At 50.5% G+C, this 25,032-nt stretch overlaps 9 protein-coding genes across 9 annotated transcripts; 6 read left to right on the top strand and 3 right to left on the bottom strand.

Moving 5' to 3' along the window:
* The first annotated feature begins 308 nt into the window (after window positions 1–308).
* On the top strand, window positions 309–2,425 carry BKA67DRAFT_575304 (amidohydrolase family protein). The gene has a single exon (XM_046103490.1). The coding sequence runs from the start codon at window positions 407–409 to the stop codon at window positions 2,114–2,116; it is 1,710 nt and encodes a 569-aa protein (XP_045955106.1). The 5' UTR covers window positions 309–406; the 3' UTR covers window positions 2,117–2,425.
* Window positions 2,426–3,072: 647 nt separating this feature from the next.
* BKA67DRAFT_638150 (major facilitator superfamily domain-containing protein) lies at window positions 3,073–5,659 on the bottom strand. The gene is made up of 8 exons (XM_046105708.1): window positions 5,535–5,659; window positions 5,332–5,474; window positions 5,175–5,248; window positions 5,038–5,108; window positions 4,674–4,965; window positions 3,811–4,608; window positions 3,634–3,738; window positions 3,073–3,537 (listed from the first exon to the last, which is right to left on the bottom strand). The coding sequence occupies exons 2-8, from the start codon at window positions 5,378–5,380 to the stop codon at window positions 3,292–3,294; spliced, it is 1,635 nt and encodes a 544-aa protein (XP_045955105.1). The 5' UTR covers window positions 5,381–5,474; window positions 5,535–5,659; the 3' UTR covers window positions 3,073–3,291.
* A 166-nt stretch (window positions 5,660–5,825) lies between these two features.
* BKA67DRAFT_575297 (VTC domain-containing protein) lies at window positions 5,826–9,035 on the bottom strand. The gene is made up of 3 exons (XM_046103489.1): window positions 8,811–9,035; window positions 6,506–8,643; window positions 5,826–6,455 (listed from the first exon to the last, which is right to left on the bottom strand). Exons 2-3 carry the CDS (start codon window positions 8,555–8,557, stop codon window positions 6,174–6,176), a joined length of 2,334 nt encoding a protein of 777 aa, XP_045955104.1. The 5' UTR covers window positions 8,558–8,643; window positions 8,811–9,035; the 3' UTR covers window positions 5,826–6,173.
* A 480-nt stretch (window positions 9,036–9,515) lies between these two features.
* BKA67DRAFT_368315 (arginine N-methyltransferase) lies at window positions 9,516–11,203 on the top strand. Its single transcript, XM_046096469.1, has 2 exons — window positions 9,516–11,024; window positions 11,086–11,203. The coding sequence occupies exons 1-2, from the start codon at window positions 9,689–9,691 to the stop codon at window positions 11,118–11,120; spliced, it is 1,371 nt and encodes a 456-aa protein (XP_045955103.1). The 5' UTR covers window positions 9,516–9,688; the 3' UTR covers window positions 11,121–11,203.
* A 20-nt stretch (window positions 11,204–11,223) lies between these two features.
* BKA67DRAFT_522206 (hxk, hexokinase) lies at window positions 11,224–13,619 on the bottom strand (the record flags this gene model as incomplete). The annotated part of the gene is made up of 5 exons (XM_046098354.1): window positions 11,224–11,647; window positions 11,702–12,570; window positions 12,636–12,661; window positions 12,710–12,832; window positions 13,580–13,619. 5 exons carry the CDS (start codon window positions 13,617–13,619, stop codon window positions 11,224–11,226), a joined length of 1,482 nt encoding a protein of 493 aa, XP_045955102.1.
* A 964-nt stretch (window positions 13,620–14,583) lies between these two features.
* Window positions 14,584–16,560, top strand: BKA67DRAFT_627703 (Ribophorin I). The gene is made up of 3 exons (XM_046105562.1): window positions 14,584–15,216; window positions 15,267–16,118; window positions 16,169–16,560. The coding sequence occupies exons 1-3, from the start codon at window positions 14,864–14,866 to the stop codon at window positions 16,443–16,445; spliced, it is 1,482 nt and encodes a 493-aa protein (XP_045955101.1). The 5' UTR covers window positions 14,584–14,863; the 3' UTR covers window positions 16,446–16,560.
* Window positions 16,561–19,290: 2,730 nt separating this feature from the next.
* On the top strand, window positions 19,291–20,193 carry BKA67DRAFT_521792 (Eisosome component PIL1-domain-containing protein; the record flags this gene model as incomplete). The annotated part of the gene is made up of 2 exons (XM_046098313.1): window positions 19,291–19,716; window positions 19,774–20,193. The coding sequence occupies 2 exons, from the start codon at window positions 19,291–19,293 to the stop codon at window positions 20,191–20,193; spliced, it is 846 nt and encodes a 281-aa protein (XP_045955100.1).
* Window positions 20,194–20,610: 417 nt separating this feature from the next.
* BKA67DRAFT_538616 (ubiquinone biosynthesis monooxygenase COQ6) lies at window positions 20,611–22,156 on the top strand (the record flags this gene model as incomplete). Its single annotated transcript, XM_046100491.1, has 2 exons — window positions 20,611–20,803; window positions 20,862–22,156. 2 exons carry the CDS (start codon window positions 20,611–20,613, stop codon window positions 22,154–22,156), a joined length of 1,488 nt encoding a protein of 495 aa, XP_045955099.1.
* Window positions 22,157–22,413: 257 nt separating this feature from the next.
* On the top strand, window positions 22,414–23,857 carry BKA67DRAFT_575268 (DNA-directed RNA polymerase). The gene is made up of 2 exons (XM_046103488.1): window positions 22,414–22,524; window positions 22,583–23,857. The coding sequence occupies exons 1-2, from the start codon at window positions 22,492–22,494 to the stop codon at window positions 23,669–23,671; spliced, it is 1,122 nt and encodes a 373-aa protein (XP_045955098.1). The 5' UTR covers window positions 22,414–22,491; the 3' UTR covers window positions 23,672–23,857.
* Window positions 23,858–25,032: the final 1,175 nt, after the last annotated feature.

The following is a 25,032-nucleotide window of genomic DNA, read 5'->3' as shown; positions in this document are numbered from 1 at the left end:
GATTTAGATCCAAATAACGACTGGCATCTTAATTTCAGCTTCTCGCCTAATTTGCATATCTCATGGTTCTCGTCTTGTGTCTTGAATAAGAATTTTGAGAACAGCCATGTTTCATTTGCTCCATGCGGACGTCTCCTTTCTGCTTCAGTCAGAAACGGAATGGCCAAAAGTGGTGGAAAAATGACCGTATTGGGACGTGTGGGGAACGCTTATGTCCGCATGCCAAGAAATTATGGCGGAAGGGATCATGATTGGATGGTACACGACCAGAAGTGGGGTTAAGAGCTGTCTCGTTATACCCAGGTCGTGTTTGACCACTACCTAGCCCGGTGCAGCTGCAGTTGAGTCTCATGTAGATGCATCATAACATGGCAACGAGCATCAGCAATCCAAACTGTCCTCGGCCATGTCTTCGCTACTTTCTCGCTCCAGCTCGCGTGGGCCTTTGCCTGTAGACGAGACGTCTATGGTTCTACAGAACGGACGCTTCTTTTTGCCGCAGTCTGGCAGGAAGCATGAAGGCAGATTTGCAGACTGCATCGTGATAGATCAGACTGCCGGGAAGATTCTACATGTCGGATCAGATGGCGATCCAACGGTACAAGCGGCCAGAGCCGCGGGTGCCAAGACTCACGACATGAACGGTCGCGTTGTGCTTCCGGGCTTCGTGGACAGCCACATGCACCTGCTGATGACGGGCGAGTCAATGAGCAAGCTGGACATCGGGTCTTGTACCAACCTGGAAGAGATACAAAGCACCATTCGTGACTACGCCAGGGCAAACCCAAACCTGTCTCGTTTGCTCTGTCGCAACTGGTGGCAATCCTCTACGAATGGCGAAGCATTGGCGAAAGAGCTGGACGACCTAGATTCAAGACCGATATATATCGATGCCAATGATCTGCACTCGGTTTGGTGCAACACGGTCGCACTCGAAGAGCTGAAAGTGGACGACCTAGAAGATCCTCCAAATGGCCATATTCATCGCGATGAGAACGGCAGACCCAGCGGGCTCTTGTCGGAAAGCGCCGCTGTAACTATCGTTTGGCCATTCTTAAGTAAAGTTTCTACGACCGAGCAAAAGTTTGCCTTTCTGGACACGGCTTTCGAGGCCTATATCTCAGCCGGTTATACTGGTGTTGGGGAGATGGCAATGGAAGAGAGTCTCTGGGATCTTTTGACACTTTATGAGTCCCAAAAGGGGCCTCTTCCGCTCTGGGTCACAGCGTACTGGTTCATCATACCACAAGAATCTGGAGCAGATACTTTGAAGCAGGTGGAAAGGGCCATTGAGCTGTACAAAGAGTCTAATACCGGAGGCGGTTTTGATGGCGCCTCAAAGCGCAGGGTAGGAGGCATTAAGATAATATGCGACGGTGTAGTGGACGCCTGCACCGCAGCCCTTCGGGAACCCTACTCGCACGACAACAAGAATGCTGATCCGATGTGGACAGTGGAGAGCCTCACGCCAGTCTTGAAGCACGCGGATGCCGCGGGTCTGCAGTGTGCGATACATGCAATTGGCGATCAAGCCATAAAGGTCGCACTGGACTCTTTAGAACAAGTCGGCAACCCGTCGGGCCGCCATAGAATCGAGCATCTGGAGCTGTGCTCGCCTGAAGATGCAAAACGGCTGGGGCCGCTGGGCATCGTTGCTTCCGTACAGCCAGTACACAGTGACCCCGCCGGTCTGACTGCATGGCCAAAGCTGATCGGACCGGTACGGTGCAAGCATATCTTCCCATACGCCTCGTTCGCCGATTTCGGCGCCGTTCTGGCCATCAGCACCGATAGCCCAACGGCGCCGCACGATCCGTTGGCCAATATCTTTGTCGCAACTAATAGACGCTCAGCCCGAAAGCCGGACCTTGAGGATGTGGTGACACCACAGTTCGCATTAAAGCTTGCAGAGGCGGTGGCCGCAGCCACACAAGGTGCCGCTTATGCTTGCCGTGCGGATGCAAGTGTAGGGAAGCTCGAGCCAGGGCTTACCGCTGATTTGGTTGCGGTGGATATGGAATGGGATCACACGAAACTCTTGCGCGCAAAGGTCGCGGAGACCTGGTCGCGTGGGCAAAAAGTATTCGACGCGGCGGAACTCAGATGCCGAATCTAGGGATAAACGCAGCGTGGACTGTAATCGACTCTTCTTTCACTTGTATAATCTCTATCGCGGTTCTTGCAAACCCATACATTTACCATTTTTCATATTATAGCCACCACAAGTACTCTACTGTTCTTTCTCAAGGATCCTAGACTTTCACCCCGATCCAGTCGAGTATGACACAAATTTGTCTACATAAAGCTCAAACTAGGATCTTGCAGATTTCCGCGTTGGCGTGAATACCGAGGAGCAGACTCTGACGCGATATGTAGACATACTATGCTTCAGCCCGCTCAGAAAAATAAACAATATCTTTATCGATTCCTATGACTCCGCGTGGACTTGCCTTCTCGGGGCATGACAACCTGTGACATCGTTTTTGACATCCAGCCATTACAAAGAATGCACGCGGTTCATAAAATGGCGGGTGTACGTGTTAGTTGTTATGGCCGTACTGTAGTGGGGATACCCGGAACAGATTCTCGAATTCAGGACTGTTTGATGCGAACTCGATTGGGAAGAGTTGCCGCAAACGGCTCCTCTCGGCTGTCGGCTTACTACAACAGAATCGCTTCAAGGCCAAGGAACCTTGTAAATGTATCGGCACGCGAATGTAAACCTACTGAAGGACTTATGTCCAGAGATATGCCGGCTCTTCGGGAAGACCATAGCTGTTAGAGCCAGCGGGTCAAAAGAGATACCATGGTAATACTGAATAAGCAGCGCACGTAAAAGCTTGAAACGAACCATGTTATCCGGTAAGTATTCATCTATCGTGCCGTAGATGCTGTGATGGATGCCTATATTTACCTCAGTTGATCACATTAATCTCATTCTAATCACCAAAAACATGATAGCGTTACTCCCGTGTTCGTCTTGAAACTTTAGTCATGAACACGAGGGTGAGATCATATGTTCCTATAACATAAAGTAATATATATGCCACCTGAGGCAAAAAAAATCTACTTGTCCTACGTGCAGCCACATTAGTCCTGATTCTTGCCTAAGCTGCATCAAGACGTCCTCTCTCCGGGGCCGATCAACGGATATTGCTCTGTGAAACATTTCTGATCGTAAATATGTTTACGCCCACACCGACGGAATTGAACCAGAAATGGCTCTGCAACACTGAAACCCCGACCCAATATATCCTCAAAATATTGACCACAAAGTTTGAAATGTGTGTATCAGCGACGAACGCCAGTGACTCCATCACACAGCCCGCGGTAGAACGGAGCAAGCCCAACCCGCCATTTCTTGCCCCAGACGAGGAACGGAATACAGAACAGTGACACGCCGAGCGAGATGAGGCCAGCCGTGATAAACATATTGCTAACACTCATGGCCGCGAGCCAAGGTGTGATGCAGAACGGCCCGGGAATGCTGATCGAGTTGCGGATAAAGGTGATGAGCACAAATGCCTCCGAGACGAGCTTTTCGATAGGACTTGTGATTAGCTGCACGACAGCAGAACTGGAGAGGAGAGAAAATTGCGTGAGAACTACTTAGGTGGGCACAATATGGCATACCTCGGGATATGTGTCCAGGATCATGGTGAAGCAAATATCGCCGCTCGCACCCATGCCGAAACCGAAGAAGCCGGCGCCTATGCTGGGATATATCCAGTGCCACCCCTGCCCGATCGAGAATTGTCAGCACATTCAAATGGAGCGTGGTCATGCAACGAAAGGAAGCAACATAGCTACCTTGTCTGCCGTGATCCCAAACATGATCAAGCCGCCGGCCATGACAAGAGCCTGGAAAGGGAAGAGATAAAGCCTCATCTCCGGCTCGTAGACGCCACCGTTGCGCCTGGCGAAGTAAACAGCGGCTCTGTCCAGGAGCGGGCCGCCGTAGATGCTGCCGAATATCGAACCGATGAAAGGGCCGGCGAACATGTACCCGAGCCCGGCCGAATCGAAGCTATACGGCGGCGCGGCAAAGATTATGGAGATCATGGAGGAGACCACCACGAGCCAGCACACCGCTTGTGCGAACTGTACGGCCGAGAACACGACGTGCGGCAGGCACACGGTGTACAGTGGGTAGTATGCGGTTTTGAGGAGCGGCTCGCCCGTCGGCGTGACAAATCGGAGGCGCTGCCGCCACGAATTGGGGCGCGGAAGCGCCATTCCCACCGCATGCGATGATACGCGGGCGGCTAGGAGCTCCGGGTCCGCATTTAGGGCTATCTTGATATCTTTCTCGTTCGTATTCGGTCGGGCGCTGTTTGGAGTGTACTGCGACTCTGCGGGTATCTGGACTCTGCCTCCTGTATCACTATCATTGGTGAGTGGGACGTATTTGGTCTCCTCGAACAGAGGAACGAAGGCGACCGTGAGTAGGGTAAGTATTATGGCTAGTGCGAAGTATGAGTCCCGCCAGCCAGTAATAGACGCTTGGTATCCCGCGATCATCGGCGTGAGGAAGCTGCCCATCATGACGGCGACGAAGTACACGGCATTGGCCGATGCTCTTTGATGGAGGAAAAACAAATCCGTTATCTGTCTCTCGAAGAATTAGCAAGAGTGTCAAGATGTCTTGCAGTGGTGCCTGAAGCATCACGTACACTCATCTGCACCACAGTCTCATTTGGAGCACCTGCAAGGCCAAACAGTAAGGAGGTTATGTAGAGCTCAACACGGCTCTTCATGTACGCCGCCCACCAACACGATGCTGCCAGTAAAGCTGTCGAGAAAATATATGTGGAACGGCGGCCGTACTTCCTGGTAAAGGGGATGACGAAGATGCAGCCGACAGCCAGACCGACAAGTTGCACAGCCTGCGCATTGGTCAAGTCTGCGTAGTCGACATCCATCTCCGCAAGCATCTGGGTCCAAAAAGTTGTTTGTATGGATAGTCTTTATCACATGAATTGTGGTCAGTGCCTGGCGAGCTGGGCACAAGAGAGGGAAGAGAGAAGTGACACTAACAATGTAAACTCGGCTATGCTGACGGCTGTGACGAGCCCGTAGTGAAACGATTTCCGCCATTTTGACCATCTCTGACCAAAATCTGTTAGCTCTGAATCACTATCAGAAAGCAGAAATGTACAAGGCTAATTACTCACCAGCGGATCGTTGACATCGTCAGATGGTGTAGGTAGCAGTATGATCTCTTCTTCGTTTGTGACATCTCGATGTACTTGGTGCCTGTCAGCTTTTATCGTTGGGTCTTCCTTATTCTCAAGGATGGCGACGTTTTTCCTATCACGACCCAGGGCTTACATTCAAGAAGGAGAACAGTTCCGGGGGGTGGATCTAGTTCAACTGGCATATTGAAAAGTTGCAATAGTCCAGCTCAGAGTAGTAATTTTGTTGATTTCTTTAAAGCCTTTTTAGACCGACGGTTACGGTTGATATTCAAGAAGCTATCGTCTACGTCAAAGACAAGCGATGGCATAGGTATATATCATTGGTTCAAAGCGTACCAGGCAATCAGTTTCAAGTACAGGTTATACCACAGCCGGCAGTGCAGGCACATAGTGTGGCTCTTATCTCGCCGGCGGCACATGGTCCATATCACAGCCCGGAGATATTCTGTCTTCTGATGTTCTTTGCCACGATAGATTGAACCATACAGGGGTTGGTCGACTTCACTGAAGGCCGGGGTAATTGGGAAGTTGCAACCAGTCTAGGACGGTTTTGGTCAAATTGCCGCAACTTCCATTGGGCATGTATATGACAGCCATCAACATATCCAGTCCACTTGTGTCAATGAGCAAAGTTTGAACTATTGATATCTAATAATATGTACATGAATTTTGCAATGCATGTCCAGTCGCTCTGCTACGGTAAAGCATTCTTGAGTACTCCTCTAGCAGCGCAAGCAACATTTGCTTTCAAGAAGCTCTCCACTGGTCATACTGCATGGAAAATGTTACCTAAGATGAGAGGTATACATCTGAAAATGCTAAGATTCACTCTCGACAACTGTCCTTTCGATATACACGGAGTCTGAGGAACTTCATCCTGTAGGTTGGTAGGCCGCTATAAACAATACACGCCAAGCTCATGGCAACCCAGCATTTCTGGCGTGGTACTATATACCCAATGTAGCGCGTATTAGATCACCAGAGCTGGCGGTCCCGTCCCTCGAAGCCAAAGTTCAGACCTACTGCAATGAACAATGCTACACACAGAACCGTGGGTCCCCATCGATCATAGTACTTGATCACCTTGCGCTCCCTTATAGCGCCGCTACGGTACAGATAAATACCAACGGAGTAGCATAGCGCGACAATAGCAAGCACCGTGAAAACACCCGAGACAATGAAGGACGTCATAGTAGGCTTGGTGCCAAAGTTTAGTAGAGTGACAGCAATGGCGCCAATATATATCGAGAATTCGAGCTGGTCAAAGCGGTTAGTGGCAGTGGATTGAGCATAGAGATATGACTTACCCAGCCAAGGAATGTTCTTTCCGCTGCAAAGTACACCTTGGGCTCAACTCTAATTGGGACGTATATCTTCTTCCCCTTTGGTGCCTTGTACTTCCTTGTTTGGAGTTCCTGGCCGCCAAAGAACATGATTTGACGATTGCTTGGGCCAATAGCTGACCCGCGTGGGTGGGGGGTGATGGCATGGAGGACACGTGACAGACCCTTGCCTGCTGAGTTTGCATAGCTCTCGGCAAGTTTAGAATAGTATGTCCAGCCGCCCACTCTCCTCGCCTCTTCAAGTGCGTCATCTGGGTCAGTCTCGTCATCGGAGTCATATATAGGATAGTCGTCGCTAGCCAGTATATCCGTGGCCGTTTGGTTCTCCAGGTCCGCCAGGGCAGGGGTTCGGCCCCCGTTAGCAGCAGACTGCCCTTGCGAATGGCCGTTGCGAGAACTATGAGCGTCTTCCTCCTCCACGTCCGAATCGATATCATCATCATCTTCCTCGTCATCAGAGGTTGTACCACTAGCGGACAGCCCTGGCCGCCGAATACCGAAGTCCTGGGTTCTAGGCTTGCGAATGTCTACATCCATCTGGGGGAACCAGTAAGGTAGCAAATGAATGCGATCAGGGAAGAGAGTTGCACAGCCATGAATGAATTTGGAGAATTTCGGAACCGCCTCGACCAAATGACTTCCGATGAGTTGGCGAACCCACTCAGGGGGCTCTTGTCCATGCTGCGTCTGGAGCTTGACCTCAAGGACAGCGTATGGAAAACGCTCGACATCGCCAGGAGGCAATTGGGAGAAGGGGTAGTCGACACCGATATCCATACGCCGCCAGTTGTCACCAGATCGCTTGACCCCATCCAGGTTATCTTCACGCACCATAGTCAACTCCGTGTCTAGAGAGATACGGACACGAGCGTCTGCTGGTAGCTGGAAGGCGGTACGGTTGTAAAATGATCTGCAGACGGGCTTGTAGCCCTTCTTCAAGACAGACCACTGGACCTCCTGTGCGAGCTTCTCGTCTTCAGCAATCTGCTTTTCTGACTTCTTGCCCTCCTTACGAGCCTTCTCAAAGATAGCCCTGGGGAGAAGATCACCTCGCATATAAGCGTTGACGTTCTTTTCCTTTATGCCGAAACGTGCCTTGACAGAACTTTCACCCGTCCAATCCTCACGATGCGTTTTTCTCTCCACAAAAATCTGATCAGTCTGCATGCCACCATACCATCGCAGTCGAATGGCCTCGGCTCCTTCTGTCTTCTTCAAACGACCTTCATATAGGTCCCAGGTCTCAGGGTTGTCGTAATATATGGAGGTAATGGCGGCATCTTCGGCTTCGAACTCCTTCTTGGGATTGAACACAAGCACTGGGAGATGCTTGAGGATGATGAGCTTGAGCTCGGTAATGTTTTCCTTGTGCACCCAATATTTGGTGGTCTGCCGAACGAAGCTGCCCTGACTTCCTCCAGCGGCGCTGTCACCTTTTACGGGGTTACCCCGGGTGCGAACGATGTCGTACATCCTTGACAGCTTCACAACGTCTTTATCGTAGTCTTCCTTGAAGAAGGCCTTTTGGCTCATCATGACACCCCAGATTGGTTTCAGATGCTGATCAGTAAGCTTATCGTGCTTTTTAATGATCTTGAGGAAGCCCGTGTAGTTGACCTGGACGAACTTGGCAAGATCGTGAACATCGGCAATGATGTCACTCAAAAACTCCTCTCTCGCGATGAATTCCTCCTCGCTCGGACCTGGCTCATTGGGTCCGCGCTCATTCATTCTCTTGACCAGATCGTCGACCTCTTTCTGCTCCCACATTATGCGACGCTGGATCTCCGAGGTCTTGACCTGGGTCTTGCGGTAGACCTTCTCGAGCTGCTCGTCGAGCTGCCTCACGAATTCGACCTCATCGTCGTTACTCCAGGTCGGGGAGGTGCTTGAGGACTCAGCATCGGCAGGTTGGGCAGCGGCCTTCTTCAGGGACTGCTTGAGGGCATCGTAGTCGATGTAGTACCATTGGTACTCGGAAATAATGCTCGAGCGGAGCTGCTCGCCGAACTTCATGACGACGGTGCCGGGGTGGGCGCGCCAATTGCGAGGAGGTTTTCCGCCCGGAGTCGAGATCCAAAATTTGGTGTTATTTCGTATATCTTCTACAATCAGCATATGGCGGCCATTGACGATGGGTCAATCAATGTCAGGGTACGTGGGTACATGTGCAATTGCAATTGCACAGCAATGACGCAACAAACAGAGGAACGTGGAACGCGAGACGAGACAAAAAGTCAGTCAGTCAGTTTAGGATGGACGGGCGTACATTGATTTGAGTTTGGAGACAAGCTTCGGGGACGGCAGTAGGGAAGATGTCGAGAACAACTCAGTCTGGTAGGCGACGTTTTCGGCAGCTCTGAACAATCGAATGAGGCTTGCAGATAATGATAACCGACAAATAATAACAGAGAGCCGGAGACGTTTTACGAGAATGATGTATCCATGCAGACTGCCGACTCCACGCCATGGCCAATGGCCCAATGGGCCCATGCAGACCTCGACCATGAGCATGAGCATGAGCTGAGGCTTGAGCTCCTCCCACCCCCTAGGTTAGACTCTCGCTAGCCCCACGGTAGCCCCACGAACAAACAGGCCTCCATTGGCCAATCGAAGTCGCGGCATTCTAGCACGTGGTCGCGGGTAGAGACATGGAAAGCAACGTCAACCCCCACCTAGTCACACAGTACGGATGAAGTAATACAGTGATATCTTTTTGGGGGCGTACTTCGCCGAAACATTTTGCAGCGTGCAGCGCATGTGCTTCCCGCGCTGCCCATGCATTGTCCAACGACTAACATTTCTCCCGGCTGTCACCTTAAGACTGTCCAGAGTGCTCCGGCCGTGTAATTGTGGACTCTGAACCGGCCACCATCTCCCTAGTCCCCCGACCGATGGACGGATTGGCCCCGTAAAAGAATAATTATTTTCAAGAACTACCCCGCAGCCCCTCCGTCCCCGAGTATGCAATTCTTTTTGATTAATGGGCGATGATGGTCTGGTATTACATGCAGATCCTGGGTTAATACGTGCCATTACAGCTGAAAGGTGCTCTTTTTTTTTTAATACACAGAAGAAAAGAAAAATAAAAATAAAAAAAACAATCGACCATAGCGCATCTCGTTCGAGACCCTCTACCCGCCCATCATGGCAGACTCGAAATACTCCCACGACACGCGCATCCCCTCGACCTGCCCCCCATCGATCGCGCCCATCCTGAACCATGCCTGGAACCACGACCTGGCTTCCCTGAGACCGCTCCTCGACGTCCCCGGGCGCGCCAGCGTCCAAGAACCCACGACCGGCGAGACGCCCCTGCACGCCGCCATCCGCAACTCCTGCGGCGCCCCCCTCGACAAGGTCAAGGCAGTGCTCGAGGAGCTTTTCTTCAGCGGCGCCATATGGAACGATGTCGACTCCAACAACGAGACCCCCGGCGATCTGGCCGCCCGCTTGAGCCAGCCCGAGCTGTACCAGATGTGCGTCGAGGCCGGCGTGCGGGCCGAGCTGCTGTTCGGGCTTCTCGAAGGGTATGAGGACCTGCCTTCCGAGGCCGAAGACGAAGGCCAAGACGACGAGGAGATGGACGAGTTCGTCGTTGTCGAGAACGACACTGGCGCAGTAGAAGAGGACGGCGACGAGGCACCCGAGCTTGTTTCCACCGAAGAAGCAAGAGAGCCAGAGAAGGAGGCGGAAGTAGAGGAGAAAGAAGAAGAAGAAGAGGAGGAAGAGGAAGAGACAGAGATAGTCGAAACGAATCCCGACCGAGCTTTCCAACCGCCGAAACCCGTGACCAGTGATGATCAAGTCAACTCCGAGGAGTACCTGCGCTCGAACCTCACGTACACGGACGGAAAACTGGTTGACTCCTCCTTGAACGGTGTTATGATGGCCTGGGAAACCGAGATCATGCGAGCATCCGTCGACACACTGCTTCCGGGCCTGGCGGCCGGAAAGAAGATCCTGAACATTGGCTTTGGCATGGGCATTATTGACGCCATGTTCGCCGAGACTCGTCCCTCGAAACACCACATCATTGAGGCACATCCCGAGGTCATGGAGCATATCAATGGGCCTGATTCCAAGTTTGGTGCAGACTGGGCGGCACGCGGTGCCGAGGAGGGCGCATATCGGGTTCACCAAGGGCGATGGCAAGACGTAATCCCCCAGCTCTTGGAGGCCGGAGAGACATACGATGCCATTTACTTCGACACTTTTGGTGAGGACTATTCGCAGCTGCGTATGTTCTTCACGGAATTTGTGCCAGGACTCATGGAAGAGGATGGCCGGTTTGGCTTCTTCAACGGTCTTGGCGCTGATAGACAAATCTGCTACGACGTTTACACAAAGGTCGTCGAAATGCACCTTTCTGATGCTGGTCTCGATGTAGAATGGCAAGAGATGCAGGTCGACATGAAAGGCTTGGAAAAAGAGGGGGAGGGGGGTTGGGAAGGAGTCAAGAGGAGATATTGGACGCTCAACAGTAAGTCATTGTGCATTTCTTTTTTTTGGTTTTATTTGTGGCCTGGCTAACCTGAGTCCAGTGTACCGTCTACCCACTTGCACCTTTATGGGTTGATCCGTGTCCAACGTCTATCTTGAGAACATAGCAATAGAACCATTCCCAGCAATGACTGAGGTGTATTCGGTTCCTGCCTAAAGCCGGTCTTCACGCTATGGCCTTATCTGAAGTTCTCTGGGTGAAGAATACCAGCCAGGTTGCCAGCCTCAACTCTCTTCAGAGTCAATGCAGCAATAAGCGCAGCACCCACACCGCTACCGTCCTCGGCGGCCAGGATTTCGATAGGGTCCTCCTCCCTAGCACTCTTCTTGGTGGGCCAGTCAAGAATCTCCTTGAGCGCTTGAGCACCACGGGCCTTGAAGTGGGGGTACTTGTTGAAGACGGAACCGTCCGCACCGACATGGCAAGGCTGGAAGTTCTTCTTCTTGCAAATGGCTGCAACACCGCATGCAGAGAGTCGGGCAGCACGTGTACCAATCAGCTCGGCAGTGCGGCGGATGAGCTCGAGCTCGGGACGGGTGGCTGAAACGTTGAGCTTATCAGAGAGCAGATCAGCAGTCTCTTGCAAGTTCTCGAAAGGATCACTAGATAGTGTCAGCTAATAGAAAGTGCCCAAGCTCAAGTCACAAATCACTTACTCCTCGATAGCAGAAAGGAAAGAAGCATCCAAACTGTATGGTCTTCGGAGCTTCTTGATGTCCTGACCCTCAAAGATGTGGACCTCCTTGTTGTCGTGTAGATCCACCAGGACCAGTCGGAAGATCTCGCCCAGGTAAAGTCCAGCGATCATCTTCTCAAAGGCCTGTTGACCCGGTCGCGGAGACTCTTTGTCGATAATGATGTCGTAGGGAGTTCGTGGCAGGACCTTGTGCTGGTTATCGAAAGCACCCCACTCACAGTTGATGGCCATCGGACAATCTGCTGGCAAGTTCATGTGGGCTAGTTTGGGGATTGAGCCACAGTTCTCCATGTAAGCTGCATTGCATCCAGTACCGAAGATACAGCCAATCTTCATTTTGGTATCTGTGTATGCCGAAGCAATCAGGGTTCCGGTTGTATCATTGATCAAAGCGGAAACCTTGATGGGAACTCCTCGCGCGTTGAGGGCAGCCTCAAGCATAGGAACGACATTGTGACCTTCAACACCATCGATGTCGAATCCCTTGGTCCATCGTTGCAGGATACCTTCGTCAACGTAGTTCTGTGTGGCTGGGTAAGAGAAAGTGAAACCGAGGGGAATTTTAGCCGTATCCGGGGGAAGCTCTCCGTGGTGAGTGTCGATGAACTGTTGCAGGCAGTCGGCGATGTACTCCCAGAGTTCCTCAGACTCGCCTGTCTTCAATTCCTCCGGCATTCGGTACTTTGACTGAATGATGTCGAACTCCGACTTGTTATCCGTCAGAGTGATTTCACAAACACGCAAGTTTGTACCACCCATGTCTAAAGCAAGATATGTACCAGTCTCGTAGCCATCAGGGTAAGCCATGACCCAAGTTGGATTCATGGGCTACAAATCAATTAGCAAACAGACCACAAGCGCGCTGTCACAATTCACAGAAGCTGGCAACCTACAATGTCACCGCCCTCGACGGTCAAACCTGAACATTGTTAGCTTGACTACGTCAATCTGCTTTGCAGGAACTTACCCCTCTCGAGCTCCGAAACAAATTGGTCGGTGATCTGCTTCAGCTTAGATGTGTCGATAGTAAAGTGCTGCTCAAGCTTCTTGATCTCTTGCAGCAAGTCCTTGGGGACATCTGCCATCGATCCTGTGATACTCATTGTGTTAGTGGTTGGGTTTCAAGACAGCAGCGTTGTGAACAACCATGATGATAGGTGTGTCTTCTTGTTGTGGGACCACGAGCAGATTCCCATTTCCAGAGGCTGTGTGGACTGGTATTATACGAATCGCGAAGGCGCGTCAACTGAGGCTGTTGCCGTGTTGACCGTGCCGGAGGGGGCGGGGCAGGCATAGGGAATAGTGAATAAGAATGTTTGCTCTAAAGACGAGTTGCTCATCTGATTGGCAGGTACGCAAGCGAGGTAGTCGATACAATGGTTAACGGAGGGCAGCGAACTTCAAGGTCGGGGTGATTTTGTGTGTGAATGGGGAACGTATCCCTGAGGAGTCTGGACCCTTATCATCTCGACTTTATATGCAGGTCCAGCCCAGGTCTTCCCAGCCGTATGAAACAAGATCGAATCACGATATGGCATGCTCGCGGTAGGTGCACCTGCCATACTGGCGTAAAGGAGGGTTAAACAACACCATACATGACTGACTCCAAGTATGGCATCCCCCAGGCTCTCGGAAGCAAGATGCGGCTTGCACGGTACCACCCGGAGGGAAAGCTCCTTGGACCCATTGAACGGTCTCTAACCCACGATCCCACAGTTCTTCCAAGAGGTATATAAAGCTCTGTCTGCACCATACCGAAGAACCAATATCACAGAATGGGACAAAAGGGGTAAGGTGGGTTCATTGCGGTATCTAAGCAAGACACCATTGTACTTACCCTTACGGGATGGTGGCTTGCGAGGACCTAGGCCAACCATTATGCTGATTTATTTGTGTAACAGCGGGATATGTAGAACTTGGTCAAGTCAGTCAAACGTTTAGAGGAGAATTGTGCATGACGCAAGTCTCAGGGTAGGTACCCACCAAAGGTCTAGGCTGTTGGTATAGGGAGTGTGGACAAGATGAACAATTCACAATAAGATTTCTACTTAGAAGAAGCAGAAGAGAAAGCTATCTTGATTTTTCAAGCAAAGGTTTGAGCAAAAGGGCCTCTGGTCAGCGTGTAGTTGAGTTTTCGGAGTGGGATGATGTTGGGTGAGCTGGATTTTTGGTGAGGGGTCGCTGATAGTATTAAGGTAAGGTTGGCTAAAACGCTGTGTCAGTCCAAGCTATTAGCTCCCGAGTAGACCTTTTAGGTAAGTACATCACAGATCCGTGTAGAGCACGCCCAGGAACAGCATCATAGCCTTAGCAATTGACCTTTACTAAGTCATTCCAAGGGTAAGACGGCCCTATTGGAGCCTTGTTAGTGGGGTTCCTAAACGTTCTAGGCTCCTACGGCGGTGTAAAGGGGCATTCATCCATGTTGGCTGGTTGGTTGTCCAAGGGCTTCTCCCCCGGCGACGCTGCTACGTCAGTCAGGGTACGTTACGAGACTGTCCACAAGCTGAAGATACTGAGAGTCCGGTGGAACAGCCGGATCATGTACTGTTCGCGAATGTAAACAACAAAACATTCCTTGACTTTTCTTGTTAGCCGGTTAACGCACATGCTGGTGGCAACTGTACTTTCTTTCATTGGTCTTCTTGACTGAAGTCTGAATCTGCTCAAAATCCGTGACCACAATGGACGTCTCAATCTTTCACATATGAATGCCCCGCGGCGCGGAATTCGACGCAGTTGGAACGTGTGACGACACATCCGCTGGCATCCGCCCCTACCCCCCTGCTCCGCGGCTGATGAATGTGGGGGTTTACCGTTATCGATAATTGATTCACCTTGCCAGATGGAGCTTAGTGCTAAACCCTCAAACAGCTTATCGGAACAAACTAATTCCCGCCTCTTTGCTAGTAGAAGCAACGTAAGCTCTTTGGTTTAGGACAGCTGTATCTGTAATATGGTGAATGCAGCTGTCTCGAAGCCAGTTCGCCAAGACATTGGAAAGACAACCACAAATTGTTCACAACACCATTGTCGTGAACCCAATTTCGTTTCTTTCATACCAATCGCTAGAATTCGGAGTCGCTCATGATCGAGCACTCCCTGCGGTAAGGTTTTCATCATGAAGTCGGTCGCAGCTTTCGCGGTCGCGTTTCTCTCCCTGCTTTCATCTACCACAGCCGACGCCAACGCTGCTGGCCCGTCAGTGTCGAAAGTCACTTTGCCCTCAACCTTTAAGCCTGTGCCGGCCTTTCAGAATGCGAATTTGGTTCATGTCATTTCTCTGGAGAAGAACTACGCCAAAGAGTCCATCAACGTTGTGATCGAAAATGTCTCCAAGGAGCCCCAAAGTGAATACTTCCTGCCATTCACTGGCGAGCAAATGGAGAAGATTGGCGGACTCGAAGTAAAGGACCGCAAGGATACCACAAACAGAGGCTTCAAGATTGACGCCGTAGAATTTGACCCCTTGAGGTATGACGAGCTCCCATTCACTACAGCTATCATAGCTCACAGACCCCCAGCGACATACAGTACTTCCGAATCCAATTACCCAAGGCGCTCGAGCCTAAGGCTCAGCAAACCCTCGGCATCACTTACTACGTTCTCAAGGCTTACACTCCTCTCCCGGCCACCATCGAACAAACTGAAAAGCAGTACCTCGTTTACCCCTTCTCAGCATATGCTCAGTCAGCCTATCCCACCTTGAAGCAGAAGACCGAGGTCAAATTCCCTACAACCGACATTCCCGACTATACAAAGATTGCAGGCAGTGGAGATATCAAGGAGTTCCCAGAGAAGCAAGGCTCCAAGCTGACATATGGCCCCTTTCCAGAGGTTCCAGCCGGCGCGGTCTCTCCGGTCTTGGTCCGTTTTGAATTTACAAAGCCTGTTACGCACGTCTCCCACTTGGAGCGAGACGTGGAGGTCAGCCATTGGGGTGGAAATGTTGCCTTTGAAGAGCGTTACACCCTCTACCACCGTGGAGCCAACTTATCCACGCTCTTTAACCGGGTCAAGTGGGCTCAGTCGCAGTACTTCAACCCCCAGAGTTATGCCTTGAAGGAGATCAAGTTCAGTCTGCAGGGCGGAAGCAAGGATGCCTACTTCACGGATGTTATTGGCAACGTCTCTACATCTCGATTCCGCACAAACAGACGCGAGGCCTCCCTCGAGATCAAGCCTCGATACCCCATCTTCGGTGGTTGGAAATACCCATTTACCATTGGCTGGAACTCCGACTCCAAGACCTACCTGAAGAAGAAATCTGGTGACGGCTATCTCCTCAAGGTTCCATTCCTTGAGGGCCCTAAGCAGGCAGAGGGCGTGGAATATGAGCAGATCTACCTGCGAGTTCTTCTGCCTGAAGGCGCTGAGTGAGTTGTCCCCATGCCAAATTATGACAATATACTAATCCTGACTACAGGAACGTCAAATACTATACCTCTATCCCTGAGTCATCCATTACTGAGTCTACTGTCGACCGCCAGAAGACATATCTAGATACCCTTGGCCGCACGGTCCTAACGATCAAGGCTCGCAACGTCCCCGATGATTTCAGAGAGCGTGAGTTGTATGTTTCGTACGACTACTCATTCATTGCAAGTCTCCGGAAGCCTTTTGTCATCTTCGGAAGTGTTATGGCTGTGTTTGTCGGAACGTGGTTGCTCTCTCAGATCGAGGTTAAGATCTCAAGTAAATAAAACAAACGGTGGAGATCTGTAACTGTATGTAACGGTACGAAAATGGCAATGCTTTCTTGATACCCAGCAGTAGGGTTAGAAAATAGAGGCCGAATGAAATGATGATTTAGTCCTGCTTCACTTGTATGCGCTACAAACCATGACACCTTTTCTTGATCTCTCTATAGTACATTAACCTACTAAAATCTGCATATTTGGTTGCGTCGGACATTACTGTGTCGGACTTCAAAATATCCAGCCGTGCAGACTGACGAATGGAGATAAGTGATTACATATATGACATGTAGCGACTTGTCGTGCTATCAGACCATGCGGAAAACGAGGAAGGGTCACCAAAGGCCAAGACGTAAGACCAACACCCGGGTGCAGGGTCCAAGGGTCTCACACCAGTATTGTAGCAACCCCACCTCCGCCAGATCTCATTGCCGCAGAACTTTGAATCTGCACGTTGACGTCGTCAACATCATGAAGGTCGCTTGCAGGGATCTGATTGATGCATAATCCTGAAGCTCATCTTGCGAGCAATATTTTCTGACAAGATGATAACCAGAAGCTGGCCACTGAGTTTGCAACAATTCTACTGTGCTATGGAATCAATCTATAGGTTATCAAGACAGCCTCCTAGGGAGCCAAGGTTTTGGGAATTGGTAGATCGTACTCAAGCAATAAAACTATAAATTACCTAGAAGACAATTTCTGATTACACGAGAGACCAGACAAGCCAGATCGCCATAAGTAAAGATCCCAAGGTTATATTTCCACTACCATTGTTAAGTGGGCCGTAGAATGTGGTGTACTGTTCAAGGTCCTTGCTCACACCTTTAACTACTTAGTGGCAGGGGTCACAACTTGGAACTTACCCTCGCTTGAGTCGTCGATCTGTTAGTTTTCTGCCAAGTATGAAACCTCAGGGTTTTCGTCCAAGGTTAAATCTGATGCCTCCTTCTAGGCTTATACGAGGGATGATGCAGCAATCCTGCTCAGAATGAAGCGAGGAGGCCCCGGACTGTCACAGGGTACGATATCATTTCTGAGCACAGTTCAAACTAATAAATACCCAGCAATTTCCACTTGTCTCGCTCTATGCGCTTTCAATCATTCATACTTTATTCTATTATACTGCAAGATCATCAAGCCGAGAGCCAATTGTTGTAATATCCTTGCTCTATTGACTCATCTGTAACAAGCACCAATAAAAACGGCTCGAAGATCTACAAATCCACAAATGCCTTACAAGACAACCCTAACATCACGCACTGTCGTCTCTACCACTTCCAACAACACCATGTGCTTCGGATCAGGCCAGCCTAAGAAGCAATATTACTATCAACAGGAGCTCACTCCTGTGCGAAAGCATCATCACCACCACCACCATCATTCTCCTCGTGTCAGCCACGTATCACATGTGTCGCATAGCCCACGCGTATCTACGAGTAGTTACAGACGAAGCGGCCCGGTTGTCTACCAAGAGAGCACGAGCCGGACAAGATACTACTGAGCTAGCTCATCGGGTATATGCCAACATACCGCGAACCCAGGGAGTTCTATGAAGTGCCGCTATGCCGCCTCGGAGACGCACTTGAACGGTGCGTTCGGAGCATACGGAGCGGGTCGTTGGTTATGACCCTTCCTATATAACGATGACTTCATAAAAGGAAGAGCGCCCAAACGCCTTTAGAAGATTCACTTTTCCAGGGTAATTTTCATATCCATAGCGACACCAGGGGCGTAGGTTTTGCATTCATATTATCATGTCAATGGAAAGCATTTGGCGATCACGGGATTGTATCAAGGTTTCCAGAAGTCGCAGCGTCATAGGGGACATGGCAGAGATATGGTGGGGTTCAGTTCCAGATTCCTGATCGCGGGCGCATTGGCCCGGCGGGGTGACAGCTCTGGATGGGAGAACGCCAAAAATCGATAGTTTGCGAAATATGATGTCACTACCATACTTCGGCTGAGCAGTTGGAGGGCACATGGCTCTGTTAAGAGCCTTGGATTTCATCAAGTATGATGTAGTGAGCCAAGATAGATGGCAATTCTGTCTTTGTACAATTTCATTAGGAAAGAACCTCATAATATAACATATATTCTCCTCCCGTCTAAGATCTTTGGGATATTGACCCCTGTTCAAGTATATTACATACTGCAACGTTGATCCACCGATCTTCGATATACTACGGAGAGTTATCGCAACTTCTACAGTCTGTGAGTGAGCATGATCATCCGAGTTGCCTTGTGAAGGGGCGAGGCGCTGGCGCCAGTTGTTCCTATTGCTTTAATAAGCCATCAACTGAAAGAAGGCGCAAGTCTGCTAACACTATGTTGATCAGAACCAACATCCATATTACCAAACGCTAGAATCGAGGGCTGTCGTCACCATGTAAGTATTATAACTTTCGCAATCTTGAAGTTTCTTGGATACCCAATCATGTATAAGCCCAACTCTACGCTAGGCAAACGTATCAAGTCTCTTTTCTTTCAACTAGAGACGTCAACGCTGGACGACAAGCAAGGTGGGAACGGGACCCAACAGCCAGGGGAACCATCCCAGAGCGAAGACAGCTACGACCTCCAGAAAGCAGAGTTGCTCGTTCAAGCACACTGCTTAAAGGTTCCCCTGTTCTATTCGGAAGATTCACAAACTACAGACAATTCCACCGATTTGTTGCGCCGTCCTGGACATGCAGCGTTGAATTTGAAATGTCGCAGAGGATTGTACACTTACTTACCAGACTCATGGGCACACAGGAATCGTGCATTGTCTATCCGTTCCAAGTCGTCCAATCGAAACGATGGCGGTAGTAGTCGAAAGCCTTTTTCCTTTCAATCTCTCCGTGGAAACATGCAGCCTGAGCTATCCCGCAAGCTGTACAAAGTAATCAAGTCGTCCAACAACCTGGTTACTGCCCATGACACCGCGGCAAAAGAGCGTTCCCGAATCGCCACCGAATTGTCCGAATGGGGTGAACACACGAACGACGAGGCCGTATCTGATATCAGCGACAAGGTTGGTGTCATATTGTCGGAGCTTGGAGAGCAGGAGGAAAACTATGCCCATAACCTCGAGGATTCACGCGGTGTACTCAAGGCTATTCGAAATACCGAGAAGAGTGTGCAGCCAAGTCGTGACAACAAAGCCAAGATTACCGATGAGATCCAGAAATTGAAGGTGAAGGAGCCACAAAGCACCAAGCTTGTGGTATTGGAGCAGGAACTTGTTAGAGCTGAGGCGGAAAACTTGGTCGCCGAAGCCCAGCTGTCGAACATCGTATGTTGTGGATCCTACCCGGACATCTATGGTGTTAATTGCTAATAAGACCCCTAGACACGCCAGAAGCTCAAGGAAGCATATGAGGCAGAGTTTGCAGCCGTAATCGAGCGCGCGGAACGGCAGATCATTCTTGCCAAGCACGGTCGCCGTCTACTCCATCTTCTCGATGACTCGCCCATGACCCCGGGTGATGGGCAGAGGGCATACAAGCGAGGTGGCGAGGCTCGCCAAATCCTGAACGACGCTGAGGACGACCTCCGTAAGTGGGAACCAGACTTCGGCGGCGAGTCCTACCACGACGCCCAGGACTCAGTAGAATACGCCGGCCGTACACCAGAATCATCCATCGCAACTGGCCATCGACAACAGGACGATCATGGGAAGCAAGGGTTACCTTTGAGTGAAGCGACTTTGAGAGAAGAAGGGCACGAGCCAGCACTAGCTGGATCCTCATCAGCTGGTTTGACTAACTAGAGAGGCGCATACCGATGAGATCTCAAAAACTTCAAGCATTATCTCAATGCTTCTTGTGTCTAGTCTAGATCGTAATTTGGCTCCCAGGGCTCTAGGACATGACTACAGTTTAGCGATGGGACGTTATGGATATCCAGTGTTATTCCGGGGATTAGGTCTGTTCTATACGTTGAGACATGCAATGATTAATGAGCCGTATTGTAAGATAGCTCTGAATTAAAATTAACGGTTGCAATCAACACTTCTCTACAAAGTTATCTAGGTGGTTTAGACGCCCAAGGGTTGAGAATAACAATAAGTGAATCTGTGTCAGCCGGCGAGGCTTGGCGGCAGCTGCTAGTGTAGTATCAAGTCGATCGTTCATCGTGCGACTTTCCAACAATTGTCCTCGCGACTCATCCCGCAAGAAAAAAAAACATGGAAACCGTTCTTTCGCGGAGCCAGAGGCTGCCAAGGGCATCACTAAGTCTTTGTCGAGCCTGCAGCCGCCGTTTGGGCTCTCAGGGGCGCATTTCGCGGCGCGCATACTCAAGCCAACCGCAAACTGACATCTATGATGTCGTATGCGTGGGCGGCGGACCTGCTGGGCTCAGTCTTTTGACCGCTCTACGTATGTGACACATGCTTGTTGGATAAAACTTGACGACCGTCTGACAGCATTACAACAGGCTCCAATCCGGTCACGGCCGGCCTTCGTGTAGCCCTCGTCGAAGCTCAGGACCTGTCGAAAACTCGATCCTGGAAGCTCCCGCCCGATCGGTTCTCAAACCGCTGCAGTTCCCTCACGCCCAAGTCGGCACGTTTCATCGACCAGATAGGAGCATGGGATCATCTCCAGCGCGAACGAGTACAGCCGTACCACGAGATGCAGGTCTGGGATGGTGTGACCGATGCACGGATAGAGTTCGATTGGGAAGATGGTGCGAGGGCCGCAGGCACGATTGCATATATGACCGAAAACCTCAACCTGACGTCCGGCTTGCTGAAGAGGCTGGAAGCCGTCGGCGGTGCGGACGTCTTTGATAATGCGAAGGTTGAGAATATCACATTGGGCGAAGAGACGGAAGAGCTGGATCTTAGCCAGTGGCCTGTTGTCCATCTCTCCGGAGGCAAACAAGTTGCCGCAAGACTGCTCGTCGGTGCCGATGGTGCTAATAGTCCGGTGAGAACTTTCGCTGGAATCGGCAGCCGAGGATGGGACTACCAGAGACATGGCGTGGTTGCTACGCTTGAACTTGAAGGAGGCGGCTGGGCCGGGGACAACACGAAGATTGCGTACCAGAGGTTCTTACCAACGGGGCCGGTAGCTATGTTACCCATGCCAGGGAACTATTCAACACTTGTCTGGTCCACGACACCATCGAACGCCGCTCTTTTGAAGAGCTTGCCGGCCAAAGAATTCATTGCTATGGTCAACGCGGCATTCCGACTAAGCACTGTAGATCTCGAGTTCATGCACACGATACACGAAGGCCAGGAGGCCGAGTTGACGTGGAGGCTCCAACATACTCCAGTGAAAACTCAGGCCGTACCTCAGGCCGTTGTTGGTGTTCAGGAGGGCACAGTGGCGTCTTTCCCGCTGAAGATGCGCCATGCTGATACATACATTGGCGAGCGGGTTGCCCTCGTGGGTGATGCAGCACACACAATCCATCCCTTGGCCGGGCAGGGACTGAACCAAGGCCAGGGCGACGTGGAAAGTCTTGTCAGTACCATTGAGTATTCCGTCCTACATGGCGCGGATTTGGGAACTCGCATGTCACTGGAAACATACAACCAGGAGCGATATGCTGCGAACCACGTGTTGCTTGGAGTATGTGACAAGTTGCATAAGCTGTACTCGGTTGAGCATGGCCCATTGGTACCCCTGAGATCTCTTGGTTTCAACGCAGTGAATGCGATGAAGCCGCTGAAGAACTTCTTGATGGGACAAGCAGCAGGGAAAGGCATGAAGTTGTTTTAGTAAGTCTCCGGTATGGAGTGTATTGTTGTAACATCATCCCACTGTACAAAAGAAATCCACCTGGTACAATCTACGTAGATGGAATACATAGCAGATCCTGTCTAATGCTTCAAATAATTGCATGTTTTAATGCATTGTAACCTCGAGGTGCCCAGATCTGCATGTGCTACCGGCGTGGGTGCTGCAGATCGATCTGACAGCTAGTGGGGTGAGCGCATCAAAATGGGGCGTGGTATCAACTCCAAAAAATTTGGGCGATAAGGAACTTTTTGTTTGCGATTAGACTTCACGATCACCACGAACTAACCCCACCAACATCATCACATTCATTCACTATGGCACGGCAAGTAGAACCAGAGGAGCGCAAGGTAGGATATGATAGTCACTGTGAACCTCTGGCAAGTCCCTCGCACTGACCAGCCTTAGACGGTCGGAATCAACAAGGAGACGGTGACAAACACAGTGTCCACCGACTTCCCCGACAACTACCCGGACGAGGACCAGAGTTGGGACAAAGACTGGTTTGCGCAACATCTGAGGATAGAATTCCACCAGAATGACCAGTACGAAGCACAGTTCTCTCTGATTGGCGTTGACGCCTCCATCGCAAACGCCTTCCGTCGCATCCTGATCTCCGACATCCCCACGCTCGCCATCGAAACCGTCTTCGTCAACAACAACACCGGCGTAATCCAAGACGAAGTGCTCGCCCACCGCTTGGGCCTCATTCCCTTCACTGGAGGCAAAGAGGGCATCAGGGATTTTATGACGTGGTGGCACAAGCCCGCCGAAGGAGAGGATACATACTCTACGACCTATGATCACAACACAATTCAGCTCAAGTTGCAAGTCAAGTGCGAACACAACGAGGATGCCGCCGCTGGCGAGACCGACCCCTTGAAGCTTTACCACAATGCACACATCTACGCCAAGGATATCGTCTTTGAGCCTGTTGGAAAGCAGGACAAGTACTTCTCCGGCGACGACGTAATTAGGCCCACGAACCCAGATATCCTGGTCGCAAAGCTACGACCTGGTCAGGTCATCGACATCGAAATGCATATGCACAAGGGCGTCGGCTCAGATCACTCCAAGTACTCTCCTGTCGCAACAGCCAGTTACCGCTTGATGCCAACCATCAAGATTACCCAGCCCATTTTGGGCGAGGACGCCAAGAAGTTCCAAGAGTGCTTTATGCCCGGTGCTATCAAGCTGGAAAAGGTCACCAAGAAGGTTATCAAGGCAGATGCGCAGTACGCAGGCCACGAAGGCGAGATCATGGCCGTGGTCGATAACCCCATGTACGACACTGTGAGCAGAGAAGCCCTAAGACATGAGGAGTTCGAAGGCAAGGTCAAGCTTGGCAGAAAGAGAGATCACTTCATCTACTCGATCGAGAGCACAGGTCAGTGGGACAGTGACGAGCTATTCCTGGAATCCGTACGCAGCCTGAAGAGCAAGACCAAGAAGCTGCAGACCCAAGTCGAGAACATGGTCTACACCTACTCGGGTTAGGGTATGAGAGGTGCAGGATCCTGATTTATTGCATGGAAGTGTTGCGTTCCATTTGGCTCTGGCTTCTTTGCATGTGTGATATACCATAGAGGGGCGTTCGATCGGAAAATAACGTTAATTGAGATTTACTCTTTGCAGTCCTCGCCTTTTATAGACACCAGTCTAATGATTGTCAATGTAAGTGAGTATATTAACATGCTACCGTATCTCAGCCCTGCCTGTGGTTACAGGTCTTATTCTAATCAAGGCAAGTCCCAAAGCATCGCCAGTCTGGAGTTCACAGTTCTTGTCTGGAGTTCCTGTATATTTCAAAGCATATAGCGGGTGTCGCGAAAAACGAAATAAGTGGTGAATGCTACCACCAAAAGTTTCCACATCGCCAAAGTAGCGAAGTAATCCCCCATTATCTTTCTCCTTGAAGGTTTATGGTCAGAAATTTCACTGTTATGGTCTATCTACATACGGTCCCAGATCGTGGTAGTTGGTCGCGGCCAGATCGCTCGATAATGGTCAGCTTAGCATTTCTGGACCAGCTAAAAAGTCGATTTACCCATGTACCAGTGTAGATGAGCCGCCCGAACGCCTGAGGAAACACCCTTGTTCAGGCCTTGACCAGAAAGGGCATGAGCCCAAGTAATTATTTATATTGTAGAGACTATCTGATATGCTGAATTTACCCTCCAATTGGTCTTCCTTTTCTCCGTTTTCCACGCAGTCTCGCTCTTGTTTCTTCTCTATAGATTCTGTTCTTGGCTAGTAAATCTACCGATATGGAGAATTTGACTATACAGAGTGCGAATACTCCGTCTGAAAGCTCGGCGGGGTTGACATCAGCGTATCTGAGGTCGCACTCTAGTTAGAGCTCAACGGCTTCACGATTCACGAACCAATTCGATAGCCAGAGCCTACGCCTCCAGGCTTCGCTGCTTGCAACATCGTGCAGTTATGACGATACTGGGACGTCATGGCTTGAGCTCGAATCCTTCTAACATGTACGATAGCGCTTCACGGCTGAATTGCCACGCCAAAGTCCAAACACATTAATAGCAACAAGTGGGGGCATACGACGGGTTTGAGCCAAATAGAGTAAAAAAACAGGCCCCAGTCTACCCAAGCAGGCACTTCATCCTTTCCGAGAACTCAGTACTACGTTAAGGTCAGCCGAGCAGGAACATATATATTCACATAGTACTAATCTTGAATACAACTGAACCGACCTCAATCTCTAATGATGAGTCGCTATTTATTACGATGATATAAGTTGATGGGCTGATAAGACGCATCTAACGTCGAGGTGATGGTTACGCAAACAGCCGTTATAACCTCTCGAGGGGCGTGGGACGTGATAATATTTTTGTGTT

The sequence above is a fragment of the Truncatella angustata genome (genome assembly GCF_020726525.1).
Source record: "Truncatella angustata strain MPI-SDFR-AT-0073 chromosome Unknown BKA67scaffold_7, whole genome shotgun sequence".
In the NCBI taxonomy this organism is placed as follows: Eukaryota; Fungi; Ascomycota; class Sordariomycetes; order Amphisphaeriales; family Sporocadaceae; genus Truncatella; species Truncatella angustata.
Note: the sequence above shows the minus strand (reverse complement) of the source record. Positions and strands in the feature narration are given on the sequence as shown.